Source organism: Andrena cerasifolii, chromosome 6, assembly GCF_050908995.1.
Source record: "Andrena cerasifolii isolate SP2316 chromosome 6, iyAndCera1_principal, whole genome shotgun sequence".
NCBI lineage: Eukaryota > Metazoa > Arthropoda > Insecta > Hymenoptera > Andrenidae > Andrena > Andrena cerasifolii.
The window spans coordinates 14,030,586-14,052,165 of record NC_135123.1 but is presented as its reverse complement, the minus strand read 5'-3'; the positions used below and the strand labels follow the sequence as shown (position 1 = coordinate 14,052,165).

The window sequence follows — 21,580 nt, the reverse complement described above, 5'->3', positions numbered from 1 at the left end:
ATAAGTTCGACAGTTGTTGCTATTCACCGTGGTGTGCCGCCACTACGTCTCCATACTTCTACATAGCAATTTAGATTGCACAGTTCACGTCGGTTAACGTACTTGTGCTTGTACACTGATTCCTAACCTAATATCAATCAGTGTCATTTTGTGTTACTCGACGTTCATGCGGTGCACACTTCCAAATGATTTTCAAATTACGTGGGGCTCGTTAGTAACATTATGTAAGGAGATGAAGCTGCGTGGTTCCACGTGCGTCAAATGACACCGTAGGAGTACATAGCAGAGTTCGTCATGATGTAACTTCAAAACGAGGTATTCCGATGAAGAAACAGAGGCGTCAATGGATATCCGCGATAGTACGAGTTCACGACTTTTTGGTACCGCTTAGTAACTCCTGCGTGGCACAGGGCGGCCGGCGATTCTTCTCGAAAGGTATCTCACGTGGGCGGGAAAAGTAAATCGTCGATTAAACGGTCCATTCAAGACCCTACTTAGCGGGATTCCCAATCGTCATTATGTGCGAGGACGCCCATATTAAAGAGCAATGGCAATTATTACAAAGCCTTCGCACCACCGTAGAAGGCTTATTAGTCGACGGTATTTTAAACGTATGGAACGTTTACGGCGGTTTAAATCGCCTCCACAGCGTAATGGAGCGGATATTCAAGCACGGATGTCGGATATTTAATCGAAATGTAAGATAACGTTTCTCATCCGTTTCAAGTTTACACGCAATGCACACCACCGTGACAATATCTCTAGCAATAATTGGCACTGCTGTTATTGCTTTCTTATGTTACTGGCGTTTTGTGACATTATCAATAATGTTGTTTTGTTTCCATTGAAGGTGTTCCATTACTTACTTTTCTTCTTTTTTTTTTTATATCTGATACCCCCGGTAGTTTTATTTAGCGTCATCTGTACATGATAAACTGGTATAGCTGTAATCAGAAGGAACAACATTATTGCGCGATGCTGATATCGGACATAGTCGAAAATAATGAAATTTGTTACAAGGGAGAACCAGATTGTTGGATTTTTATTCAAGGATTAAATTGGTTGCAACCCTCTTTAGCGATATCGCCTGTATTATCTGAAATCGAGGATTATTTGTCAAACTTGCCGGCACGAATAACATCCCAGAAAGACATGTTATGGCTGTATAAAAGGTAATCCGTATTGTTTAATTAATTCCATAAACGATACTGTTCGACGATACAATTCTATGTTTACATTCGTATAATTTAACACAGCTTGGAGAATCATTCTTTGTCGCACAAGCTTTCCTGGCTTTTGTCCGACAAGGAGCACTTGCTCTCCTGCTTCGAGCCATGGGCGTTTTTGTGTCAAGAAAATTTCTCCGAAGCCACGCTGTTATGTTTGAGGGCGGTCGAGCGAAATCAACCTGTGCTGCTTACAGAAATCGATCCATCTCTGGTAAGTCGTTCAGGCGAAGCTGTGCTTGATCCGTCGTGTCTGTCAGGCCTTTCATCTGAACACTTCTGTTTTCAGTACCTGCCCTCTTGGATTTCTCCCAAATCGAGTCCTAGAAGGCATAGACGATCCTCCTCGTACCCGATCAATTTTCCTACTACGAATTTTAGTGCGTCAAGAGATAAGAGCATGCACATTGGAATATGTCAATTAGAATCATTGAAAATAGCTTCGGATAATACGGTTGCGCAACGCAATGATGCAGAGCCTGAAGAAAGTAATCATAAAACGGATTTGAAAGACATTAACGATATACCTTTAAAAACTTGGAACAGCCTGTCTGCGCTGACTAAAAATTGTACAGTTTCGGGAACGAATCCACCGGCACCTTCGTCAGCTGTTGCGGACACTATCTCGCATAAAAGCAATGATTCAACTTGCTCGGTCGAATTGTCAAAGATAATTAATGTTAACTACGCCGAATTAAAGCAGTCGGCGTCTACAATTGTGGGCAATAAGTTGCATGCGAAGCCAAGAACTCCTCTGAGGAAAGCGAAGAATAAAGTGAAGATGAGACAGAATCAGACTACCAACAGATCCGGGGAGAGCCCTGTCGCGTTGAATTACGAAGACTTGACGAACACGGTAACGGAATATCGTATTCCGTCTCCCGTATCAACTGAAACTGATGGGAATAAATATACACCGGAGCCCGCGGGAATCGACGTGTCTGTAAAGCCGAGGAGGAAGAGTTCCTTTTTGCCAGGGTCGGCACCCGAATTCACTGGGCCATGGAGTTTAGAAATCGAAGGTCAGAAGGATATAAGAACGCCGAAGAAGAGTTTCATGGAGGATGGAGGAAGCAGCGTTCAGCCCATGGCGATAGGATACTTTCCTCGTCCGACGGAAGGTCAGAGCCTAATGAGCTTCTTAGCTTCCGCACAATTTTCTAGAGCTAACGCCGAATTGGACAGGGAGAATGCGCACTTCAGTGTTTCTGAAGCCATGATAGCTGCCATCGAGCAGGTGAAATGTAACAGGCAGTGGCGACTGATGGAAGAAGCGGCCGAAGAGAGCGACGAGGAGATAAATAGTTTAAAGCAAAGGATACGATTGAGGCGCCGCCAGCGACAAGAGGAACGATGCAAAGGGAGAACATGGAATCGCGATTTGTTGAGCGACGGGAGGACAGACACGACCACCACTGATCAAAGTATTAGCCCTTTGTCAACTTCATCCGATGCACCGTCCGAGAATATTTCTACGGATGACGTAGAGGATCTGGAAGTGGACGATGAGCGGAACGTAGTGAAGCTCAAGAATGCCGCTTTGTCTGTGTCTATGGCATCGTTATACTCGGAGGCAGCAGATCTGTTTGAATCATCTCCCGCGCACGGAACGGAGTCCACGCTGACTGAGAGCAGTATGTCCGCGGAAGGTGTAGCTTTGTCGCTGATCAGCAGGTTCAGCGAGAAGCAATTGCCAAGGGCTAGTGAATTGCAATGGCTTGTCTCGGAAAAAGACGCGCCGCAGAGATTGTTACCGTTACCGAAAAGTTGGCCGGTCAGTCCAGACGAGGCGGAAAATTCGCAATCGGTTTCGCTGCGTGGAACTACGGAATGGGCGCCGCCGAGACCTCAGATTATTTTCACACCACATCCTCCTCCCGTGTAAGTTCAGAAGTTTCAACGCTATTATGTATAACACACAAGAACGCGACTACATGTGAGCGAATTTGCTTATTTAGGCGGCGGACTCTTATAGCTAAACAGAATTATAGGTGCGCAGGCTGCGGAATGAAAGTTGCGGTAAAGTACGCGAACAAATTTCGTTACTGCGAATACGTGGGCAGATATTTCTGTACCGGGTGTCACACGAACCAAGTGGCATTAATACCAGGAAAGATTTTATCTAAATGGGATTTCAACAGGTATGGGCGCATTAAGAGGCACGCGTAACGTATGGCATCACGTGGGATTATAAGCGTTTATTATTCTCTGATTTAGATATCCTGTATCGAACTTCTCGTACAGATTATTAGATCAGATGACGTTAGATCCGTTATTTCAAGTGAGTGACTTAAATCCACTGCTGTACAGGCGTATAAAGCAACTCGATCGGACGAGATTACTGCGTACGCAATTATTTTTCTTTAAAGACTTTCTATTCACTTGCCGATTTGCAACGAGGTATGGATTCGGATCACTTTCTTGAATTATTTTAAGCCACGTGAGTGCGGTCAACGTCTACCTTTATATTTCTAGCGTTCAGAAGCTATTGAAAAAGGAACCGAATTATATACTGAGCGATCCCCATGTCTATTCCATTCAAGATCTAATGCACGTTAAGTACGGCATTCTACCTATGAGATTACAAGAATTAGTCCAGGTCTGCAACATGCATATTATAGGCTGTGAGGTAATATACTAATGTTGCGTTTACGCTGTCGGTTCGTAGTTTTAATGGAAATGGATTCTTATATTTTTCAGTTATGCCAAGCCAGAGGATTCCTGTGCGAGTTATGCTGCTCCAAAGACGTTATATTTCCGTGGGAGTTGTCGAAAGTCAGTAGGTGTGAGACCTGTGGTGCATGCTTTCATAACGAGTGCAAGCAAGACTTCAACAAAACAGACTGCCCGCGTTGTATTCGTTTACAGGCTAGACGGATGTCTAGGGAAGGGAAATTTTGACACACAATGAGATCTTATATTATACGTTTGTCTATGAAAATCGAATTCGCGCTTTGAAATGTGGCAAATGGAACGCGAGTCATTGCTTTTGAAAGCCTATATTTTTTAAAACTGTAGATACGTTTAAATTTCTATTTATTGCGTTCAACGTGTAATTGATAGGAGATTTAATCAGAGATCTGTATATGATATATACATATATGCAACTGCACAGATTATATTTTAATTTTTGAAACTTTAATATATTTATAGACTCTTAAGGCGAATCATTCGATTGCTTGAAAAGCATTTCGTAAAGGCGAAAAATTTATTTCTATGTAAATTTTACATGTAGCAAAGACTGAGAAAATGTGATATTTAAAAAAAATTATAACTTTATTTCGCATAAAGTAGTCCCCATTCATTTCTTGTTCTACTTGTTACGTAATCGTTCATTTAGTATTGCGTAAACTGTTTCCGTACAAAAAAACAGATACTGGTAATCTGATATCTATTTGTGAACTTTTAATTTCGAACAATATAATTTATTTCAATACTACTTGGAAAGTAACTCGAAACGATGTCACGATTATTTTGCATTTCTTTCATTTTTCTAGCTATGAATGCTAGCTCGATAAATTTCTAAAATAATTCATTATTAGAACGCGTAAATTATCGCATGTTATTCCTTACTAAATGTAAAAATGGCAATAACGGTTCGAGTACAAATGGGCCAGAAGAGTATTATCTTTGTACCGAAGAAGCTTCGTAACAATAGTTTTTCGTTATTTATAAAAGTTGTTAATACGATCGAAAATTATAATAAAATGTTGTGAAAAGTTTATGCACTTTTGTGATTTAAAATCACTTGGTACGTTACATTATGGGATAAATTATCATTTAAGGGCATCAAGGTGCTATGGAGCGACCTAAAAAAGATACCACGCACAAAGAATTAAAAACCATTATTTGATTTTATTAAATTACATTTCTCTTACAATGGTTCCACATACACACGTCTTATAAAATAATAGATAACAGTACATTCAATGACGGTAAAAAAATATAATGACAATTATATACACCACCTAATTTCAATAAATCTTAGAACTGTATAGTATTCTTATCCGTAATGGCTTTCGATAGAAAGAAATCGCTCTAAATTTGTCCTAATAATGTTTAGAAAATATGTACACGTCCATAAGTGTGACCAAGTATATACAACTATCTTCGAGCTGATAATATATATCTTTCATTTTTCTCAATAGTAGGTCTAACGAAACTAGTTTGTTAGCGTACAAATTGCATAAATATTTCTACGTGAGGGAATTTTGATGCGTTTGATTGTACCCGAAGTTTTGAATACATTACTTCTATCACAGGTGGTATTTTGTAAGGAAGAGTATGTCATGTTTATTAAATAGGCGCAATTAGCAGATATGGCATCGGTGAAGGTCTGAAGAAATAGATATTTCCATTACATTCAGATTATACGCGTAATCGATCGATTAATAGTATTAAATAGAATTTTCATATAGAATGGAAATTAACGAGAAACGACATTCTCTATAAGTTACATATATATATATTTGCATACTTGAATTTGTTCGTTTCATGCAACTTGTTGATATAAATTAATTTTTCTGTTAAATTCTCTTCGACTCCAGTTTTATACCGTGAATTTTATACTGTGCGATGATTAAAACCCTCATCATACTCGCTGGTACTTCCTGTTAACTATCTTAGGAGCATACAGTTTATCATCAGTCTATAAAATGCAACAACAATGCATAACAATACGCCACACTCTTTACACGGCTCGTTAAAACGTAAGATGCCGCATAAATTTCGATTTACTCATACACGTGTATAATATGTACCAATTCAATCAACGGCAATGACATAGTATTCTAGTTAGTATATATATAAAGAGAAAAATAGTAAAAGATTAATCTCAATCTTTCCATGCATACAAAAAAGAGTTTGGACATACCAATTTCTTATCAGAATTATCGTGGAGTATAAAGCGTGGCGCTAAAATAAATTTCTCAACAAAAAAAAAAATTAAAATAACTTAAAAATACTGAGATTGTAGAGGAATATCGTTTACGAATGTTGTATAAATAACTAAAAAAAGAGCGGGGAAAAAATCGTAGCATTTACTTGTCCTTTTGAATATGTATAAAGTTCAAACCGAGATTCGTAGTCATTTCATTGTTGCTGTCTGGATAATCGGTAATTTCAATTTTGTCTCGTTACGATCTCATTAAATAAACTAAGGTCGTTGTGATTTACATACTTAAGCTCGCGAGTATCCTACTAATTCATGAATTTCATTACAAGCTACCTAACAATAATAATTAGGCAGTTCTAAGTGTTATTGTCAATCGTGTTTTTTTTCCTATTATCTATGCGTTTCCTTTCTTAAATCGCTTATATATCTAAAGTGTCTTTTAATGGCAGCTTTGCTACTTCGAAGAATATCCTAAAATATGGAAAAGCGTTCGTAAAGCTTGGAAAGAAAAAGTATCGTATGCTTTTTGTAGCAAGGATTTCGTTAGTCGAGGCAAGAAAATGTTTCTATACTTACTTATGGCTGTATTTGTTGCGTACTGTAGTTAGAGCCTCCTTGTGTTTTCGATGTAGTCCTTGGTTTAACAAGTTCACAATGTCTCTTATGTCGTCAACTTTGTAGCCGCTATAATATTCTAATGTGGGTGTCCATCCTCCTAGATCTTTCACTTGTAATGCAAGAAGGAGCGCAGCCGCAGCCATTTTACTATCACTGAACATTATTGTCGAATAATCCATCAATGAGTACTCCAAAATATATCGTGCTAATGTTAGTGTTGGCATTGAAACTTTCGCGCACTGTTTGAAAAAAGAAGAAGGTTGCTTTACTACAATACGGCGGAAACAGTGTAAAAGAGCGGAATGGAGTTGAGTTATTAAAGTAACTCACCCTAGCGTATCGTCTAAGGAACCTATAGGAAAGAGGTACACCAAGATCGAAGTCCACTACTTTTAAAACGCTCATTTCCATTCTAATTAATTCTCTTTGCGTGTAAGCACCGTCACATATATACAAAAAATCTTCAACCATCGGAGGTATTCTCTCCTACAGAAATCAGAATTTTTCATTAATCAATGGTGCATTACGTTTAAAGAATAAATTTCTCTCTTTTCTCCGCTGCGAATTGCGCGCGCAAATGTTCCATACTTACGTCGTATTTACTCGCTATGAAAAGACTCGCGGCACCCAACAATTGTAATGTTTCTTTGCCGACAGTGACTTTCGTTAGGTACAGGTCAACCAGCTTCACAGCCAAATACAAAGTTTCGTGATTCAGTTCGAAGGATTCTTGAACTTCTACCATCCAGTCCACTAACAAGGATCTCATCCATCGTGAAAGGCACACTTGTCTCTCCATGTAATCTCCGATAGGAAACATGCGCTCCCTATCTTTCAAATAATTGAAGATATTCATGGCATAGTGGGAGACCTGAAACGGGTCCAGCCAATTCTCCGCATCGAAGTCCCATTGAACTCCTTCTGGCAATTCTCTCTCTGGAACAGCGTCCAAACGGGCAGCTATTGATTTCTCTTCGATTTTCACTGGAGCCTCTTCGATAGTTCCATTTTCTTTCTCTGCTTTCCCGATTTCCGCAGCCTGTGCAAATATCGATCGCAGCGTTTAAAATTGCGCGTGAAAATATCGCCGGCGTAAACTACGCCGAGGCGTTTAAACATTGCGTGTGAAAATATCGCTGGCGTAAACTACGCCGAAGCGTTTAAAATTTGCGCGTGAAAATATCGGCGGCGTAAATTACGCCGTAGCGTCCAATACCGCTCACCTGAGTATTGCTCCTCCTAGACCGTTTCGTACTGTCGTCACCCACATCCTCTAACGCACTTACGTACAAGGAGCTGTCCTCTGATTTCTCTAAGTCTAAACTACGTCTTACATTTACAATTTTACTAGGTATTTCGGTCTTCTCCTCGTCCTTCTTTACTGGCTTTACACGAGGCAATGGCTTTGGTCTGGCGTGTGCTACTTCTGACTTCGTCGCAGCTGTGTCAAGCGTTCTAACAGAACTTGTCTGGGTAATAGGTTTAACTTGAGTAATTGTCGCCTTTCTTAGTGCTTTCTTTGGCTCTTGCTGGTGAGTCCCCAGTGTCTTCCCAATGGCCTGTCGGTTTACAAGATATTAGAACGAACATAAGGACATCGTTTTCTAGCATTTTGAATAACCTACATTCGTAATATTCCCTAATGCGGATCTCTTTGTTGTTTTCTCCTTCGGCGGCGATGCTTCAGCTTTCCTCTTAATGCGGGGGTCTCTTCCGAGAACCGGCGGCTTGAGCAGAACATTACTTAGCACGGAACTGTGACTTCTCGTTGTTATTCCTTTCCTCGCAGTTATGTTAGTAGCACCTTGCTTGTTCGCATTTAAAACTTTTGGTGGTGCCATTCTCATAAACGATTAAAATTTAAGATTCCTGGTTTTTCCCTGTACAAGGAGAAACTGGATATTAGTATATTCTTTAAAAATTTACGTATAATAGTCGCGAGTTACAGGGAGACAGAATTTCATCTGTGATACATCTGGCGCGAAATATATACAGTTTTCTAACAGAATATATCATTTTACGACCTACGGTAATAATTTTGCGAGTTGCTGTAACAAGAAGGAGAACGAAAGTTCGAGCGAATATTTCACGTAAATTCCTTCGTTCCTCCGCGCGCGAGCATGATTCTGCACTGCCTCGTTATTTGCCCGATCGACTCGTATTGAAATTGAAATGATTTTCTGTGATAAATCGAGACATTCGCCCGCTTTTGTCGGACTATAGTTCCGCCCGTTAACTCGATTCATGGGACATCGCATTCACGAGGGAAAAAACGCGGGAACGCGAAGCAAGGACACATTACTGGAATAAACACTCAGATACTTATCCTTCGAACGTTAGATATCGCCGATATAAGCCTCGAAAGTGGCTTCGGGAGGGCGAGAAAGTATGAAAACAAATGGGGAGGAGAAATTGTTGGCGACTGCCATGAAGACAAGCGTGATCGCGGAAGCAGTCGAAAACAATCGGATTTAACCAAATGGAAAGCGAAATATTCGTGGGAGAAGCAGGCCTCTTAACAACGAAGGAATTATAATAATTTACCTAAAGTATGCTGGTTAATATCGTTTGTACTCTGGTACGCTGGAATCTCTCATTTATACAATTCTCCTGCCACTAGTACGTTACTGTAGTGTCCATTCGTCTCGCCAGAGTAACTGAAGTTGACGCTGGTTCAAAATATCACAGTTACTGTTAGCGCCTCCTCCGATTCGTCAGCTCAATTTCGGGGATCTCCAATCGAAAGCTTGAAAAAAAAATGCGCACGCGCCACCTGATGATGGAACTCCAAATCAACAGCTACGTTTATTCAAACCGTATCGGCTTTTCATATTTTCCACGATCAATGGCATTCATTTTGTGCGTAGACCAGACCGGAGAATTTCAATATCGTTAAATGCCTAACATCTATCGCGTGCAGGTCTCGTATCGTCAAATTTTAGAGAACCTCTATTACCGAGTCGTTACCTGACCGAACGCGCACGATTTGTGCTCGTCGCAGGATAAATTCCAGATGTATCGCGCGATCGATTTATGTCTCTCCTGTTGTTTACCCTATAACGTATTCGACACAAGAAATCGTCCACTACTCCGATTATTCGGCGAGCTTCCTGCTAGCACCGCACGCGATTATGCAGGGCCGCGTAAATGGCGCGCACTAAATACTTGTAATAAACAATTAACCTTTGACCCTGCCTTCAGTGATCCCTCGAAAGCAAAGGAAAGCAAATGCTCGAAAGTCTGAAGGGGCCAAAGGCAGAACCTTGGTCGATCGGCCGCCGCGGTGACGGAAAGCGTTTCGATCCGTCGGTGCTCGTTAACCTAAGTCGAACATAACTCTCGGACTTATACCGCGGGAATCTGTGTTACGTACCGATAATTTACTCTGTATTCTCGTCGTATGTGCGCGTCCCCGCGTGTAACATCCTGAGCTTGAATCTCATTCGTTAGTGGGTTTCTATGATAGACAATCGAGGATGCAGAGCGAACGTCTCGTGGTCAAGTACATAACAGTGAACAATTGCTTCGCCTATTTGTCAGACACCTGGCTACGTAAATTGGAAACTAAGGTTGGTTCTGTATGCCACGATATGCCGATATGTTATATTGCAAAAGCATGTGTTACGCGATACAACGATAGATAGAAAATGTGATATGCCAAAACGGGGCACAGGCTGATCACAGCTGATTCTTAGATCCACCGACATCGTATTATCCCGCTAGATGTCGAGACTCGTTTTTTCCGCAATCGGGCCGATAAAACAGAGAGCCTTTAAAATCTTGAACTATCTTATCTGTTCATTATCATCAACGATCTTGTTAATGAGTAATTGCGCTGAATCTGCCACTTTACTGTTAACTTGTCTTTGAATACTTATACCAATAAGATACATACTTCTTTGTCGGAGATTCTCGACGCATGGTAACACGTCTGCCTCTCGATTATTGCTAGTTTATCGACATAATTTTACGGATATCTTTTTTACGCTGCATAGATACATTCGCCATCTTTACAGCCTACACGAGGAAGTAGAAGTAGATTTTTCGAAAAGTAATTTATAGTGTTTTTATTGATATCCTTCGATTTAAGGATACGGAGTGATGACTGAGCAGTGAAATTTATTAAAAATTACAGGAGAATGTTATTGAAATAGTGCACAATGGCAGGGCGTATTACGCGTCCTGCAACACAAGACCAAGTCCCAATGAAACTCTGTGTCTCGGCACAACTTTTGCCAGAAGTTTGAGCATCGAAGAAGGAGACGACGTATTCGTGTCTTCCGTGAAAGATGCGCCTCTTCTGACGCAAGTGAACGTCGCGCCTCGTACCGCAGACGATAGAGAGATTTTGGTAGGACTCAGAAACAATTTTATTAAGCTTCTCTTGCGCCGAATGAAGATTTTTGAAACGTACAAACGTCTTGCAAGAAATTACTAATAAATTCCGTATATCGAAATAAAACGTGGGGTGGGGGTATTTCGCAGGAACTGCAAATGGAAAAGTTGCAATCAACGCTGCTCAATCAAATACGAGTAGTGGCCAAGGACCAGCAGATCGTCGCTTGGGTGTCGAAATTTTCTTCCGTCACTTTTATCGTAGGCAAGTTATATTCTTCCAACGAACCATACACCTCGAGTCAATTAAATAATAAATAGTGTCCTTCCCAATCGCATTACAGTATTAATATACCACACATCCCATACTTACCACACATCCCATCAGCCCACAAACTGCTTTTAAAAACAAAATAATCCTTTTTGTCTCGCGTAGAATCACTGGAGCCAAACTTTGTCTACGGGAAGCTCGAGCAGTTCACAGAGATACACGTGGCAGACACGGTAGCGACCACGAAAACAGAAATATCAAACGACGACCTTAAACGATCCTCCACTCTCTCGAATCGCTTGCTGACCGCGTTAAGAAAATTCCTACCGCTCGAGATGGAACGAATTGACACAAAGTCTGAGGAGGACGAAGCAGCCAGGAGCTACGAGCTGCTGCAGAGCTTTCGCAGCAGAAAGAAACCAACGATATATCGTGTCCACCCGATGCCGAAAGTCACGCTCACCGAAGGGGACATCTTCGACGAGGTATTGTCTTCTCCCTACCACGTGCTGGTGCCAAGGAGTCAGGCCCCGAAGTTCACTGGCAGCTTCGCGGTTTGTCGGGTGAAGAAGGTAGCGGAGGACAGACAGCACGTGAGCGTGACCAGCACGAGTTTCCTGACGAAGGACGATTCCCCTGTGCCGAAGCTGGCCACGGAGCTGATCGTGAGGCTGTTCGTTGTAGAGGATCTGCTGGAGAAGTCCTCCCGGTTGGACAAGGGTCACTTCGACATCAGCCAGATCCACAAGACTGTACACGTTTCGGATAGCTTGAGGGTGACTTTGGACCTCAGAACGGGGGCGAAAGTGAGCTTGTGGCAGGTGGAGGCGCCTGAGAATGCTCGTCCGTCCTCCATCGAGCTGTTCTCCTGGAGGAATTCTGTGTCCGAGGAGGTTTTTGCTAATTACGTGAGAACACGTTCGATTGGTGGAGGACTGTTGGTGAACTCTTGCGCGGCAGTCGTTTTGGACGATGGTAGCCTGTGCGTCGTGAAGATTTCGCCGGAGAATTGCACGTCTGCCGTGGTGGATGGGGCTGATTTGGAGAACCTGGTAATACACTCGAGGTCTGTGAACGAGATAAGCCACTTGCGATTGTCAACGCGGCTGGACCAGGAGCATCATCGTCTGGGAAGGGTCTCCACTCGGTAATGATTTGGAGATTTGGTGTCCCTAGGCTAACGCGTCTGCCGCCCTTTCCGCGAATTATCATGAATTATTTTAATTCGAAAGAGTCGAGAGCATTTCAAAATTAATTCAATATGGCAACTGGCATCTGAGTCATTGCTAATTCGTTACATGAAAAAAAGGGAATTGTTTTTGAAGGGTTCTCAAGCTTCTGTGTTTAAATCTTCCCTAATTTCTTTCGCTCAAGATTGGTCGCCTTATAAAATTTGCCGCTCCCCAAAATTTGCCACTTCCCGAAATTTAGCGCTCCTCAAAATTTGTCGCTCCTCATATTTTGCCGCTCCCAAAAATTTGCCGCTCCTCCAAAATTTGTCGCTTCCAAAAATTTGCCGCTCCTCAAAATTTAGCGTTCCTCAAAATGTGTCGCTTTCTAAAATTTGCCGCTCCCCAAAATTTACCACTCCCCAAATTTTGCCGCGTCCCAAAATTTGCCGTTACCCTTAATTTATCGCTCCCCAAAATTTAGCGCTCTCCAAAATTTAGCGCTCCCCAAAATTTACTGCTCTCAAAATTTTGCCGGGCTCCAAAATTTTTCGCTCCCCAAAGTTTATCGCTTCCCAAAATTTGTCGCTTCCAAAAATTTGTCGCTTCTCAAAATTTATCGCTCCCTAAGTTGCTCTACATGCCGTGTATACGAGCCGATTTCGTATTTTTCCCTTTTTCCTATCTGCATAAAGAGCGTTTCTGTTTCAGATATTTAGAAACTGTTCTGGCAAAATGTTACCTGTCGCTCGACCTTAGTCTCGGCTTGCGTACGCGTCTGCATTTCGAATACGATCGAGAAAACATCTTAATTTCTGGCGAGGTCGGCTCAGGGAAGACTACCGTCTGCAAAATACTTACCGAGTATCTGCGTAGCGCACCCTATTTCGTGCACACCCATAGCATCGACTGCAGATCTCTGAAAGGTGATTCTTTCAATTTCTTAAATTTTCATTCGCGGTACTTGCTCGATTGAAAATCTTCTTTAAACATGTTCGGTACTGGCCAGCATAAACTTTCATAAAAGATTGCACACCGTTCTCGTATCTCGCTCTAATTGAAACATTAAACGCGACACATGTGTTTCTTTTCAAGGAAAAAAGGCCGAGATCTTGCAAAAGACGCTCACAGCTGCTCTAACCGAGTGCGCCTACTACCAACCATCCGTATTATTCCTGGACGATCTAGAGTCCATCACAAATGCGTCGATGAACGACGAAGAAAATAGTCCGGACGCCATAAATGCCGCCAGGTAATTCCCCGCGTGGTTTCGTAGTTCTCTAAACGGAGATTAAAGAGTTCTCGAAATATTCTGCCGCCAGGATCGCGGATATGCTGGTGAACACTGTGACGCAGTATCAAGAAGCTCATTACGTATCAACCATCGCCACGTGCGCCGGCGTTAATAGGATCGGCCAGAAATTAAGACCAGCGAGGGGGTCGCACTTTTTCAGGACAGTTTTATCGATCCCGAATCTTGAGAAGGTACTCGATTTATTCACATTCGAGAAACATCATTTGTATATAACATCGTGGATGTCGAGCCGCGACTTTTACCATTACTCGGGAACGATATATTTATCCGTCCGAAATAATTACTCGCTCCCTCATCAAGATCAGCGAAGTCGTTTTACGCTCTAACGTTGAACGACTCACCCCTGTAACACAGCCTGGCTCAGGCAGCCAGGAAACCGTCGGGCGAGCCATTAGACAGATTAGCGAATCGCGAGCGCGTCTGCGATTATTGTGCTGATCTCTGTTCACCGTGTAACCCGTGCGCTCTCTAATCAGGTGGATAGAATCGATATTTTGCAATTAATGCTCGGGGACAAGTTGTACGTGCTTGGAGACGTGAATTGGGATTACTATGGAAACAAGACCGAGGGATGGATGGTGCAGGATCTGGTGGATATGGCTGAGAAAGCCGCGTTCGCCGCTTGGAAGCGTCGCGGTAACGGAACTTCAAGTAATTACCTGCAATCGGGACTGTAACTCGGTCGTATCGACTGTTACCGAATTTAAAATAGAAACCAATATTCCTTTGCGTCATTCCAAGCGTAATGAGATAATAGAGGATTACATAAATCGCCAATTAATGACATCAATACATATTAAAGAATTATTAGCTTAAAGTTACACAGGGCCACAGCGGCTCCAATAATCCACCTAAGGGTTAATTAGCGTACAAACGCTGAACTGGAGTTACGCTTATGGTTATTAGCGACTAACGCGTTCACTACTTGGCGTTCAAGTATCTTCAGACAAATGGAGCTTCCTTTTCTTTGCTTGGGGGTTAATTTTGCTCGATATGTTTCCCGCCTCTGAATATATTCTTGATCTGGGTTGAAATTTCTTTTTCGTCTGGATAATAAGTGCTCGGTAGTAATCGCAACGGTGTTGATTTTCTCGGGAACAAAAGCAGCCTCGCGGCCGCCTATCGTTATCGAGGAAGAGAACGTGTCGGTGGCCCTGAAGAATTGCACCCCGATGTCTTTGCAAGGCATACAATTGTACAAAGGCGCTGGCCACGTTTGGTCAGATATTGGGGGGCTAGCGGAAGTGAAAAGCGCCCTCGTTGAGATCCTACAGTGGCCGTTGAAATACCCGGAGATATTTAAGAATGCCCCCATTAAGCTGCAGAACGGAGTGCTGTTGTACGGTATGCCAGGAACGGGGAAGACGATGCTGGCCAAAGCGATCGCAAACGAATGCGGTGTGAACTTAATCAGCGTCAAGGTATGCGCGAAAATCATTCGGCTTTAGCTCAAAAACGGACCCTCCGTACACGTACGAATTTTCGTTTTAGGGCCCAGAGCTTCTATCGAAATACATTGGCGTCAGCGAGGAGTCTGTTAGAAACGTCTTCGAAAGGTGTGTTTTCTAATTAAACCTGAAGAGCGGTGCTTCATATCTCCGGATGCGAAAGAATATTTCTTTGTAATTTCCAGAGCCCTTCGTGCCAAGCCGTGTGTCCTATTCTTCGACGAGTTCGACAGCCTCGCTCCCAGGTGACGCACTCGTTAACAATACTGTGATCTCTTGTCGCATAATAAAAATACGTTTCCCGCGATTGATTTCAGGCGAGGGCACGATAGTACCGGTGTAACCGATAGGGTAGTGAATCAATTGTTAACACAGATGGACGGAGTGGAGGACAGAGAAGGGGTAGCGGTTGTGGCAGCGTCTTCGAGGCCAGACTTATTGGATCCCGCCCTTTTGCGGCCTGGACGTCTCGACAAGGCACTGTATTGTCCGTTGCCAGACGAGGTATACATTTTTCTAAACATTGAATCTCGCATTTCTCCTCTGATCGATTCTATTTCCACGCCGTTCACGCAGGCCGACAGGGAGGAGATCTTAGCCGCCCTGTGCAAAGCTCAGAACGCAGACACGGCGGGCTTGGATCTGAAGGAACTGGCGGCGCTCACCTCGGGCTTCACCGGAGCGGATTTGAACGCGGTGATCACCCAGGCCAGGCTGTCGGCATTCGAGGACGCGGTTGCTCTTGCATCGGTAAGCGAGCAGGTAACTTTTGTTGAAAACAGGAAGGATAGAGGACGGAAGTGTTGCTCCATTTTATAACACCATCCTTAACGTAGCCATCGTCCGTCACAAACAATTCCCAATTCGCTGCAGCTCCTCTAATCAAAGCACCTCGTCGCGAGGTGGCGGGGAGAGAAGAATAATGAAACGAACGCCACGTTGAATACCCGGCTAGAAAACGTCTCTCCCCTGTGTCCCTAACGATCCTCCCGTTTTGTTGCGCGCCCCGTCGTATCTCTCTCTCGCAATAATGAAAAGCATTTTAGCGCGACTCCGGCCGAGAATCATTTGTAGGGAGCTTCCGAAGTAAGATAGTGCGTAATGATGATAATATCGTTAGGTGTATACCGACCCCCCGTCCCATCGCCTCCCCCCTTCGTGTATATAGAGTGCCCGAGCTAGGTAGGCGGGTAGGTGGCGCGATATAACTGAGGAAACGTAGACCAGGTTTATTAGCGCACGCTGCCGAGAGCACCAGCCAACCCCCCATCTCGCTCCACTTCATCCTGGCCTACGCCTCGATGAACGTCGAGGGGGTTATTATCTTATGCGTTATAATGATACACGGTTTAGGGCCTGCAGCGGTCCTGCAAAATCGAAAGGCAGACATCCGTCGGTCCTTCGTAGCCTTGCTCCTGTATCGAGGATGTCGGGTCAGGTGTGACCGTGTGACCGATCGGAGGGTTGTCTTCTTTATTGTGAAGAGTTGGGCTTTCAAAACGGTAATAAATTAGATCCGGTCGTTTACAGTTTCGACGATAATACTTTGCAGACAATATTTGAGAGGGATCATTGGAATATCACACTTTGTGTCAGTGGCGCACACAGAGGGGTGTGGCAAGGGGCCCTGGCACCCTTAAAGAAGGCGCGTTGTGAGAAGAAAAGAATTTTATTTATTAAATAAATTTTTATAATTATTATTACGTCTTTATTACTCCTTAATACATATAGAGATAGTGGAATTAGAGTAAAGACGAGGTAGCAGTAGGTAACCTTAGATTACCTAATGAATTTTATTGAATTTGCATTAAAACTATTTTCATTCGTTCCATTCGGCTTGCTCCGAGATTATATCCTAAAGAAAGATATACCCTTCTTGTTTTTTTTTAAATCCATTTTATAGTGGCAATTTAATTAAAAATTTAAAACCAAAATTTAAAAATATTCCCTTTTTTAGTATAAACTTAATAAAGACCAGTTTTGAAAAAATAAGCAATTTTTTCAAAACTGGTCTTTATCAAGTTTAGCAGAGTATACAAAGCAGTGGGACCCCCCCCCCCCCGGACGCCCAAGCGCCACTGCTTTGTATACTCTGCTAAAGTCTCTGAAGAAGCAGTGAAAAAGTTAGAGGAACTCCACAACAGAAACACTGTGTAAATGGTGAGTGCAAGTCTGAGCTCAAGATATCGCTTTGCGGTGAAATAGATTTACGATATATCCGTGCTCGACGCTTTATAATCGGTTCGACGGGCGCGCGCGATGGGGAGCCCATTAATTAACTTCCCGCGGAAGAAAACGAAGTTACGTCGGTACTTACCTACCGGAAGAACACGAATATCCAAACTGTACGTCTAATTAGAGAGCGAGTTTCCTGAGCGCGACGCGTTCGAAGAGGAACGCGTCTCGCTGATAAGCGATAGTATGCCCGTGGATAGACCCGCCCCGGGTGCTTCCCCCGTTCAAGCCAGTAATTAACGCTTTCGTTCTTTGAATTCGATCGCAGGATGGAGAAATCGAGGCGGCGGACATCAAGCTTGCCCAGAGACACCTCGTGGACTCCATCGGGACCACTCATCCCTCGCTGTCCGCTGTCGAAAAGAAGAAATACAAAAGAATGTGAGTGCTTCTTGAGACTGTACACCTGGTCCTATGTCTCGTCTGACGTTCGTTACGTTTGCAGTTACGCTAGATTCGCGAAGAGCGAAAATTTCACGGAGGACATGCTGAGGAATCAGAAGGCTACCTTAGCGTGAATGCAAGCAGCACTTCTATTTCGTTAGAAGCGATCGCAGGAATCAGTGTTCATGGAGTAGACGGGAATAAAGGCACCTATTTTTTCATTGAACAAAACACCGCAACGAAACAATTTCTACTTCTATACCCTTCAGGTAAAAATCTCAAGTTCTTTCTCAAGTTGCTTTCTCCTCGATTCGCTGCTCGTGTCCCTGCCCAATTTCGTCCCCTCAAAATAATCGACGCGCCTTTCCGTATCGCTCCGTGTATCACGCTCCGCCAACAAAAGTACAGGCAACTGTGGAGAGCGAGTTTAAATAGCAGCCAGCGTGTACACGCGTACATGCAGCTGGAGAAGCTAGATGCGGCAGGGAGGAGAGACGAGGGCACCACTTTTCCTCGTTTAGCCGAGTGTAAGCGTAATCCGGATGCCTGCGTCTCTCAAGAAACTCAGCCACCCCCGCTGTTCCCGTGCCAGAGCGAAGCTTAACAGCGGCATGGCAACTTTTCGTATTAATAATCGGTATAATAATTAGTATTTTCATGCGCGACTTAGCAGGAAGGACGCGAGCTCGCGGCAGGAGGGGGTGGGGAGAGGATCGGGTGGCGGGTGCTCTGAACTTCGGTGGATCTTGATTTTAAGTTCGGGCGAAGGAGGCGCATATTTCACCGCGCTAATGTCCCGCCAGATAAACTACAATATTAGCTGCCTTCGCCCGTGATTTAATTTAACTTTGCCCCGGCGCGACATCCGCCTCTAGCTTTCGGCTGCCTCCTGCTTCAGCCTGGTTAACCGCCGTCCTCCCGCCACCCTGCCCCCACGCCCCTCGACATGTGTTTCTGGTTTATAGTTTCGGGGTGGTCGGATAAGCGGATTCTAAAGAAATTACATCCCCCGCGAGATAACGACGTCGATCTTCTTCTCTCTTTCAAATTACGTGCGTCCAGACTCAGAGAGCAAGTGGCATTTGAATTTTAAATCGCTACGTCTTCGTTGATCCTCCGTCGATCGTCGCACAGAAGCCGCGCCATCAGAAGGGCCTGGGGAAGGAGGCAAACAAACTTGCACTCGCGATTATTCCCAAGAAGAATTAGGATGGCATTCAGCCCCGTGGAAATCATGGCGGCATTGTCGTGTATCCTTGAAGCGCGTAGAACCGATGCTTCCGCGTTCCTCTCGCTCGCCGGGGCTGTTCCTCTTCTTCCTCGAAGAAAACCCGGCGGAACGGGGGCCTCGTGGGGAGGAGACGCGGCGCAGTCAAGAGTTTCCGAATGTCAAGGTAACGAGATTAGCGACGGACGAGAAACGGTAATCAGGGATAAAAATGCTACAACCGACGGCATTTACGCTAACTAATCTTCTTCAGGAGGCGAGGCGCTAACGGAGTTAGGCGCCAGCCAGTCCGGGCGCGTTTCCACGGGGGTTTTCGTCGCCCGGCCGGCTTGTTAGCCGGATAATTGGCCATTTTTATGCTAAGCAGACCCGCGGCTGTTACGACAGCCCGCATTCTCGGTCCTCCCTTTCTTGCAGCGACTCTTGTTCCCGACCGATCGTCCGCTGGGGTGTTGTCCTTCCGATGAAACGCGAACGGCTTCAAAAGATTCTTACTTGTGTGCGTCGCACACCGGCGGCTTTAAGGGGGAACACCACTGTGACCGCCGGAAAAGTAAGCCATTTTTAAGATTTTTTTTCAGGCATAATTTACAGTTTTCATAGAAAAATTTTGTACCTACCTTTAGTACGCTGTCTTAAGAGACTATAGAAAAAAATAAATAGAAAAACATCCATAAGTTTTAATATATTAATTAATCTTCTAGACCCCCACACGCGAGCTGGTCGAAGGTGTAACTATGGAACAGCAGGTCCGAAATTAAATTTCTTTTTTTTTTAAATAAACTACACTCGTTCCATATCTAGTTACACATCTTTTTCCTATAAATTACACTCACATAGTTTATAAAAAAAAAATTAAATTTGATTTCGGACCTGCTGTTCCATAGTTACACTTTCGACCAGCTCGCGTGGGGGGTCTAGAAGATTAGTTAATATATTAAAATTTATGGATGTTTTCCTATTTATTTTTTTTGTATAGTCTCTTAAGACAGCCTACTAAAGGTAAGTAATAAAATTTTTCTATGAAAACTGTATATTATTCCTGAAAAAAATTCATAAAAATGGCTTACTTTTCCGGCCGTCACAGTAGTGTTCCTCCTTAATTCTTCAGCCTAGCCACATCCAGTCGCTTCGATGTCCTTTGGAAGCGTCGTCGATTCGTCGCTAACAAATTTATTTCACAGGCAGTTGTACATTCTGATCAGCGTACTCTTTCTCCACCCCTTTCGCCCTCTTTCTCTCGCGGCTGGTACAAGATAAGGCAGAAACGGCGCTCGGCGCCGCGGTAAGGCGATTACCGAATAGTGGAAATGCATTTCTCTGGTCAAAGTACGAGTCCACCTTTGTGGCGAAAGCCGTGCGGAAGAAAGGGCCGCTGGCGTTTGCGTCGAGGAATCTACTCCGCTCCATCCCCAATTATTCTCGATTAACAGACCGCGGTTGGCCAGAAACGAATTAAATCTTTGGAATATATTAAATTCTTTAATCATACAGCAGGTAACAGTTGCTCTGATTAAACAGCCGGGTTTTCCAGTCTTCCTCTCTCGTTCTCGCAAAACTTCGAGATTACAGAGAACCAAGCGGGAAGATTGGAATTTCTGAATCACGAGATCACATTCGCGGGTCGTGACGCGAAAGGATTTCTCGACGTTGGCCGCAATTCGATCCTGGAATTATGCCGGCCGGAAGCGGAACAGGGTCGTGTGGGCGGGCAGCGCTGGAAAAATACAAGATGGGAATGCAGAACAAGGAGGCAAAATCCATCTAGTGATTTCACAGGCAATTATGCCGTGCCTCCGCGCTGGCTGGGTTACTCTTATTTAACGCCAATGTGCACCGGGAGCACGCCTCAACGCCCTTGCACCGCGATCCCATTTGCGCGAAATTGTCAATGATAGAATGGCAGATTGAAAACTCGACATTCACCGCTTCCCCCGCTCCTATTCTACTTTTAGCTTCGTTTTTTCTTTCCCCCACCAGGAACAGCCTCCTCCTCGTTGTCATCCCTCATCCTCGTTGACTATAATATTTCGAATCTTTCTTTAAGAAATTAATTGCGGAATTGAGAGCAAAAATGGACAAACCCAAATTGGAAAAAAATTGTCCTATTTTACATGATTAGTAAAATCTATTGGAATATATTATTACTACTGACAAGGGAAGATCACAAACCCGAAAATTCAACAAATTCTGAAACTTTGTGAATATGTAGGGGATTTCCTCCTGATTCCAACGCAATTTTTGTTTGCTTGCCAAATTCACTCGAAGTGGGTGAAATTAATCCTTGAAAATTCGGTTATTTTCCAATTTTGTATTATAACTCGCGAACTGTAAGAAGTGGAAAAAAAGTTTCAAGACAAAAGTTACTTCTTTTAGACCTATCATTTGGTAAAAAAAATTATTTTACAGTTCACGAGTTAGAACACAAAATCGGAAAATGGACGAATTTTCAGGGTT

At 43.5% G+C, this 21,580-nt stretch overlaps 3 protein-coding genes across 9 annotated transcripts; 2 read left to right on the top strand and 1 right to left on the bottom strand.

Annotated features, from left to right (window-relative positions):
- The first annotated feature begins 47 nt into the window (after positions 1-47).
- On the top strand, positions 48-6,052 carry Rubicon (run domain Beclin-1-interacting and cysteine-rich domain-containing protein rubicon). Of its 2 annotated transcripts, none has more exons than XM_076815448.1 (8): positions 48-698; positions 1,021-1,172; positions 1,257-1,440; positions 1,516-3,107; positions 3,185-3,367; positions 3,444-3,626; positions 3,702-3,825; positions 3,927-6,052. In XM_076815448.1, exons 1-8 carry the CDS (start codon positions 519-521, stop codon positions 4,125-4,127), a joined length of 2,799 nt encoding a protein of 932 aa, XP_076671563.1. In that variant the 5' UTR covers positions 48-518; the 3' UTR covers positions 4,128-6,052. The 2 variants fall into 2 exon arrangements, with proteins under 2 accessions (XP_076671563.1, XP_076671561.1); XM_076815446.1 differs by having other exon boundaries at positions 50-698; positions 3,702-3,855.
- On the bottom strand, positions 5,062-10,251 carry Cycb3 (cyclin B3). Of its 2 annotated transcripts, none has more exons than XM_076815449.1 (8): positions 10,112-10,251; positions 9,283-9,484; positions 8,364-8,618; positions 7,962-8,297; positions 7,331-7,777; positions 7,069-7,224; positions 6,697-6,977; positions 5,062-6,591 (listed from the first exon to the last, which is right to left on the bottom strand). In XM_076815449.1, the coding sequence occupies exons 3-8, from the start codon at positions 8,583-8,585 to the stop codon at positions 6,540-6,542; spliced, it is 1,494 nt and encodes a 497-aa protein (XP_076671564.1). In that variant the 5' UTR covers positions 8,586-8,618; positions 9,283-9,484; positions 10,112-10,251; the 3' UTR covers positions 5,062-6,539. The 2 variants fall into 2 exon arrangements, with proteins under 2 accessions (XP_076671564.1, XP_076671565.1); XM_076815450.1 differs by having other exon boundaries at positions 9,283-9,407; positions 10,112-10,247.
- On the top strand, positions 10,175-18,126 carry Pex1 (peroxisomal biogenesis factor 1). 5 transcript variants are annotated; one of them, XM_076815444.1, is made up of 15 exons: positions 10,175-10,307; positions 10,874-11,089; positions 11,224-11,338; positions 11,510-12,491; positions 13,225-13,439; positions 13,609-13,765; positions 13,836-13,998; positions 14,305-14,464; positions 14,936-15,249; positions 15,320-15,384; positions 15,462-15,521; positions 15,594-15,780; positions 15,853-16,026; positions 17,780-17,892; positions 17,957-18,126. In XM_076815444.1, the coding sequence occupies exons 1-15, from the start codon at positions 10,215-10,217 to the stop codon at positions 18,027-18,029; spliced, it is 3,087 nt and encodes a 1,028-aa protein (XP_076671559.1). In that variant the 5' UTR covers positions 10,175-10,214; the 3' UTR covers positions 18,030-18,126. The 5 variants fall into 5 exon arrangements, with proteins under 5 accessions (XP_076671559.1, XP_076671558.1, XP_076671557.1 ...); XM_076815443.1 differs by having other exon boundaries at positions 14,933-15,249; XM_076815442.1 differs by having other exon boundaries at positions 14,305-14,479.
- The last annotated feature ends 3,454 nt before the right edge of the window (positions 18,127-21,580 follow it).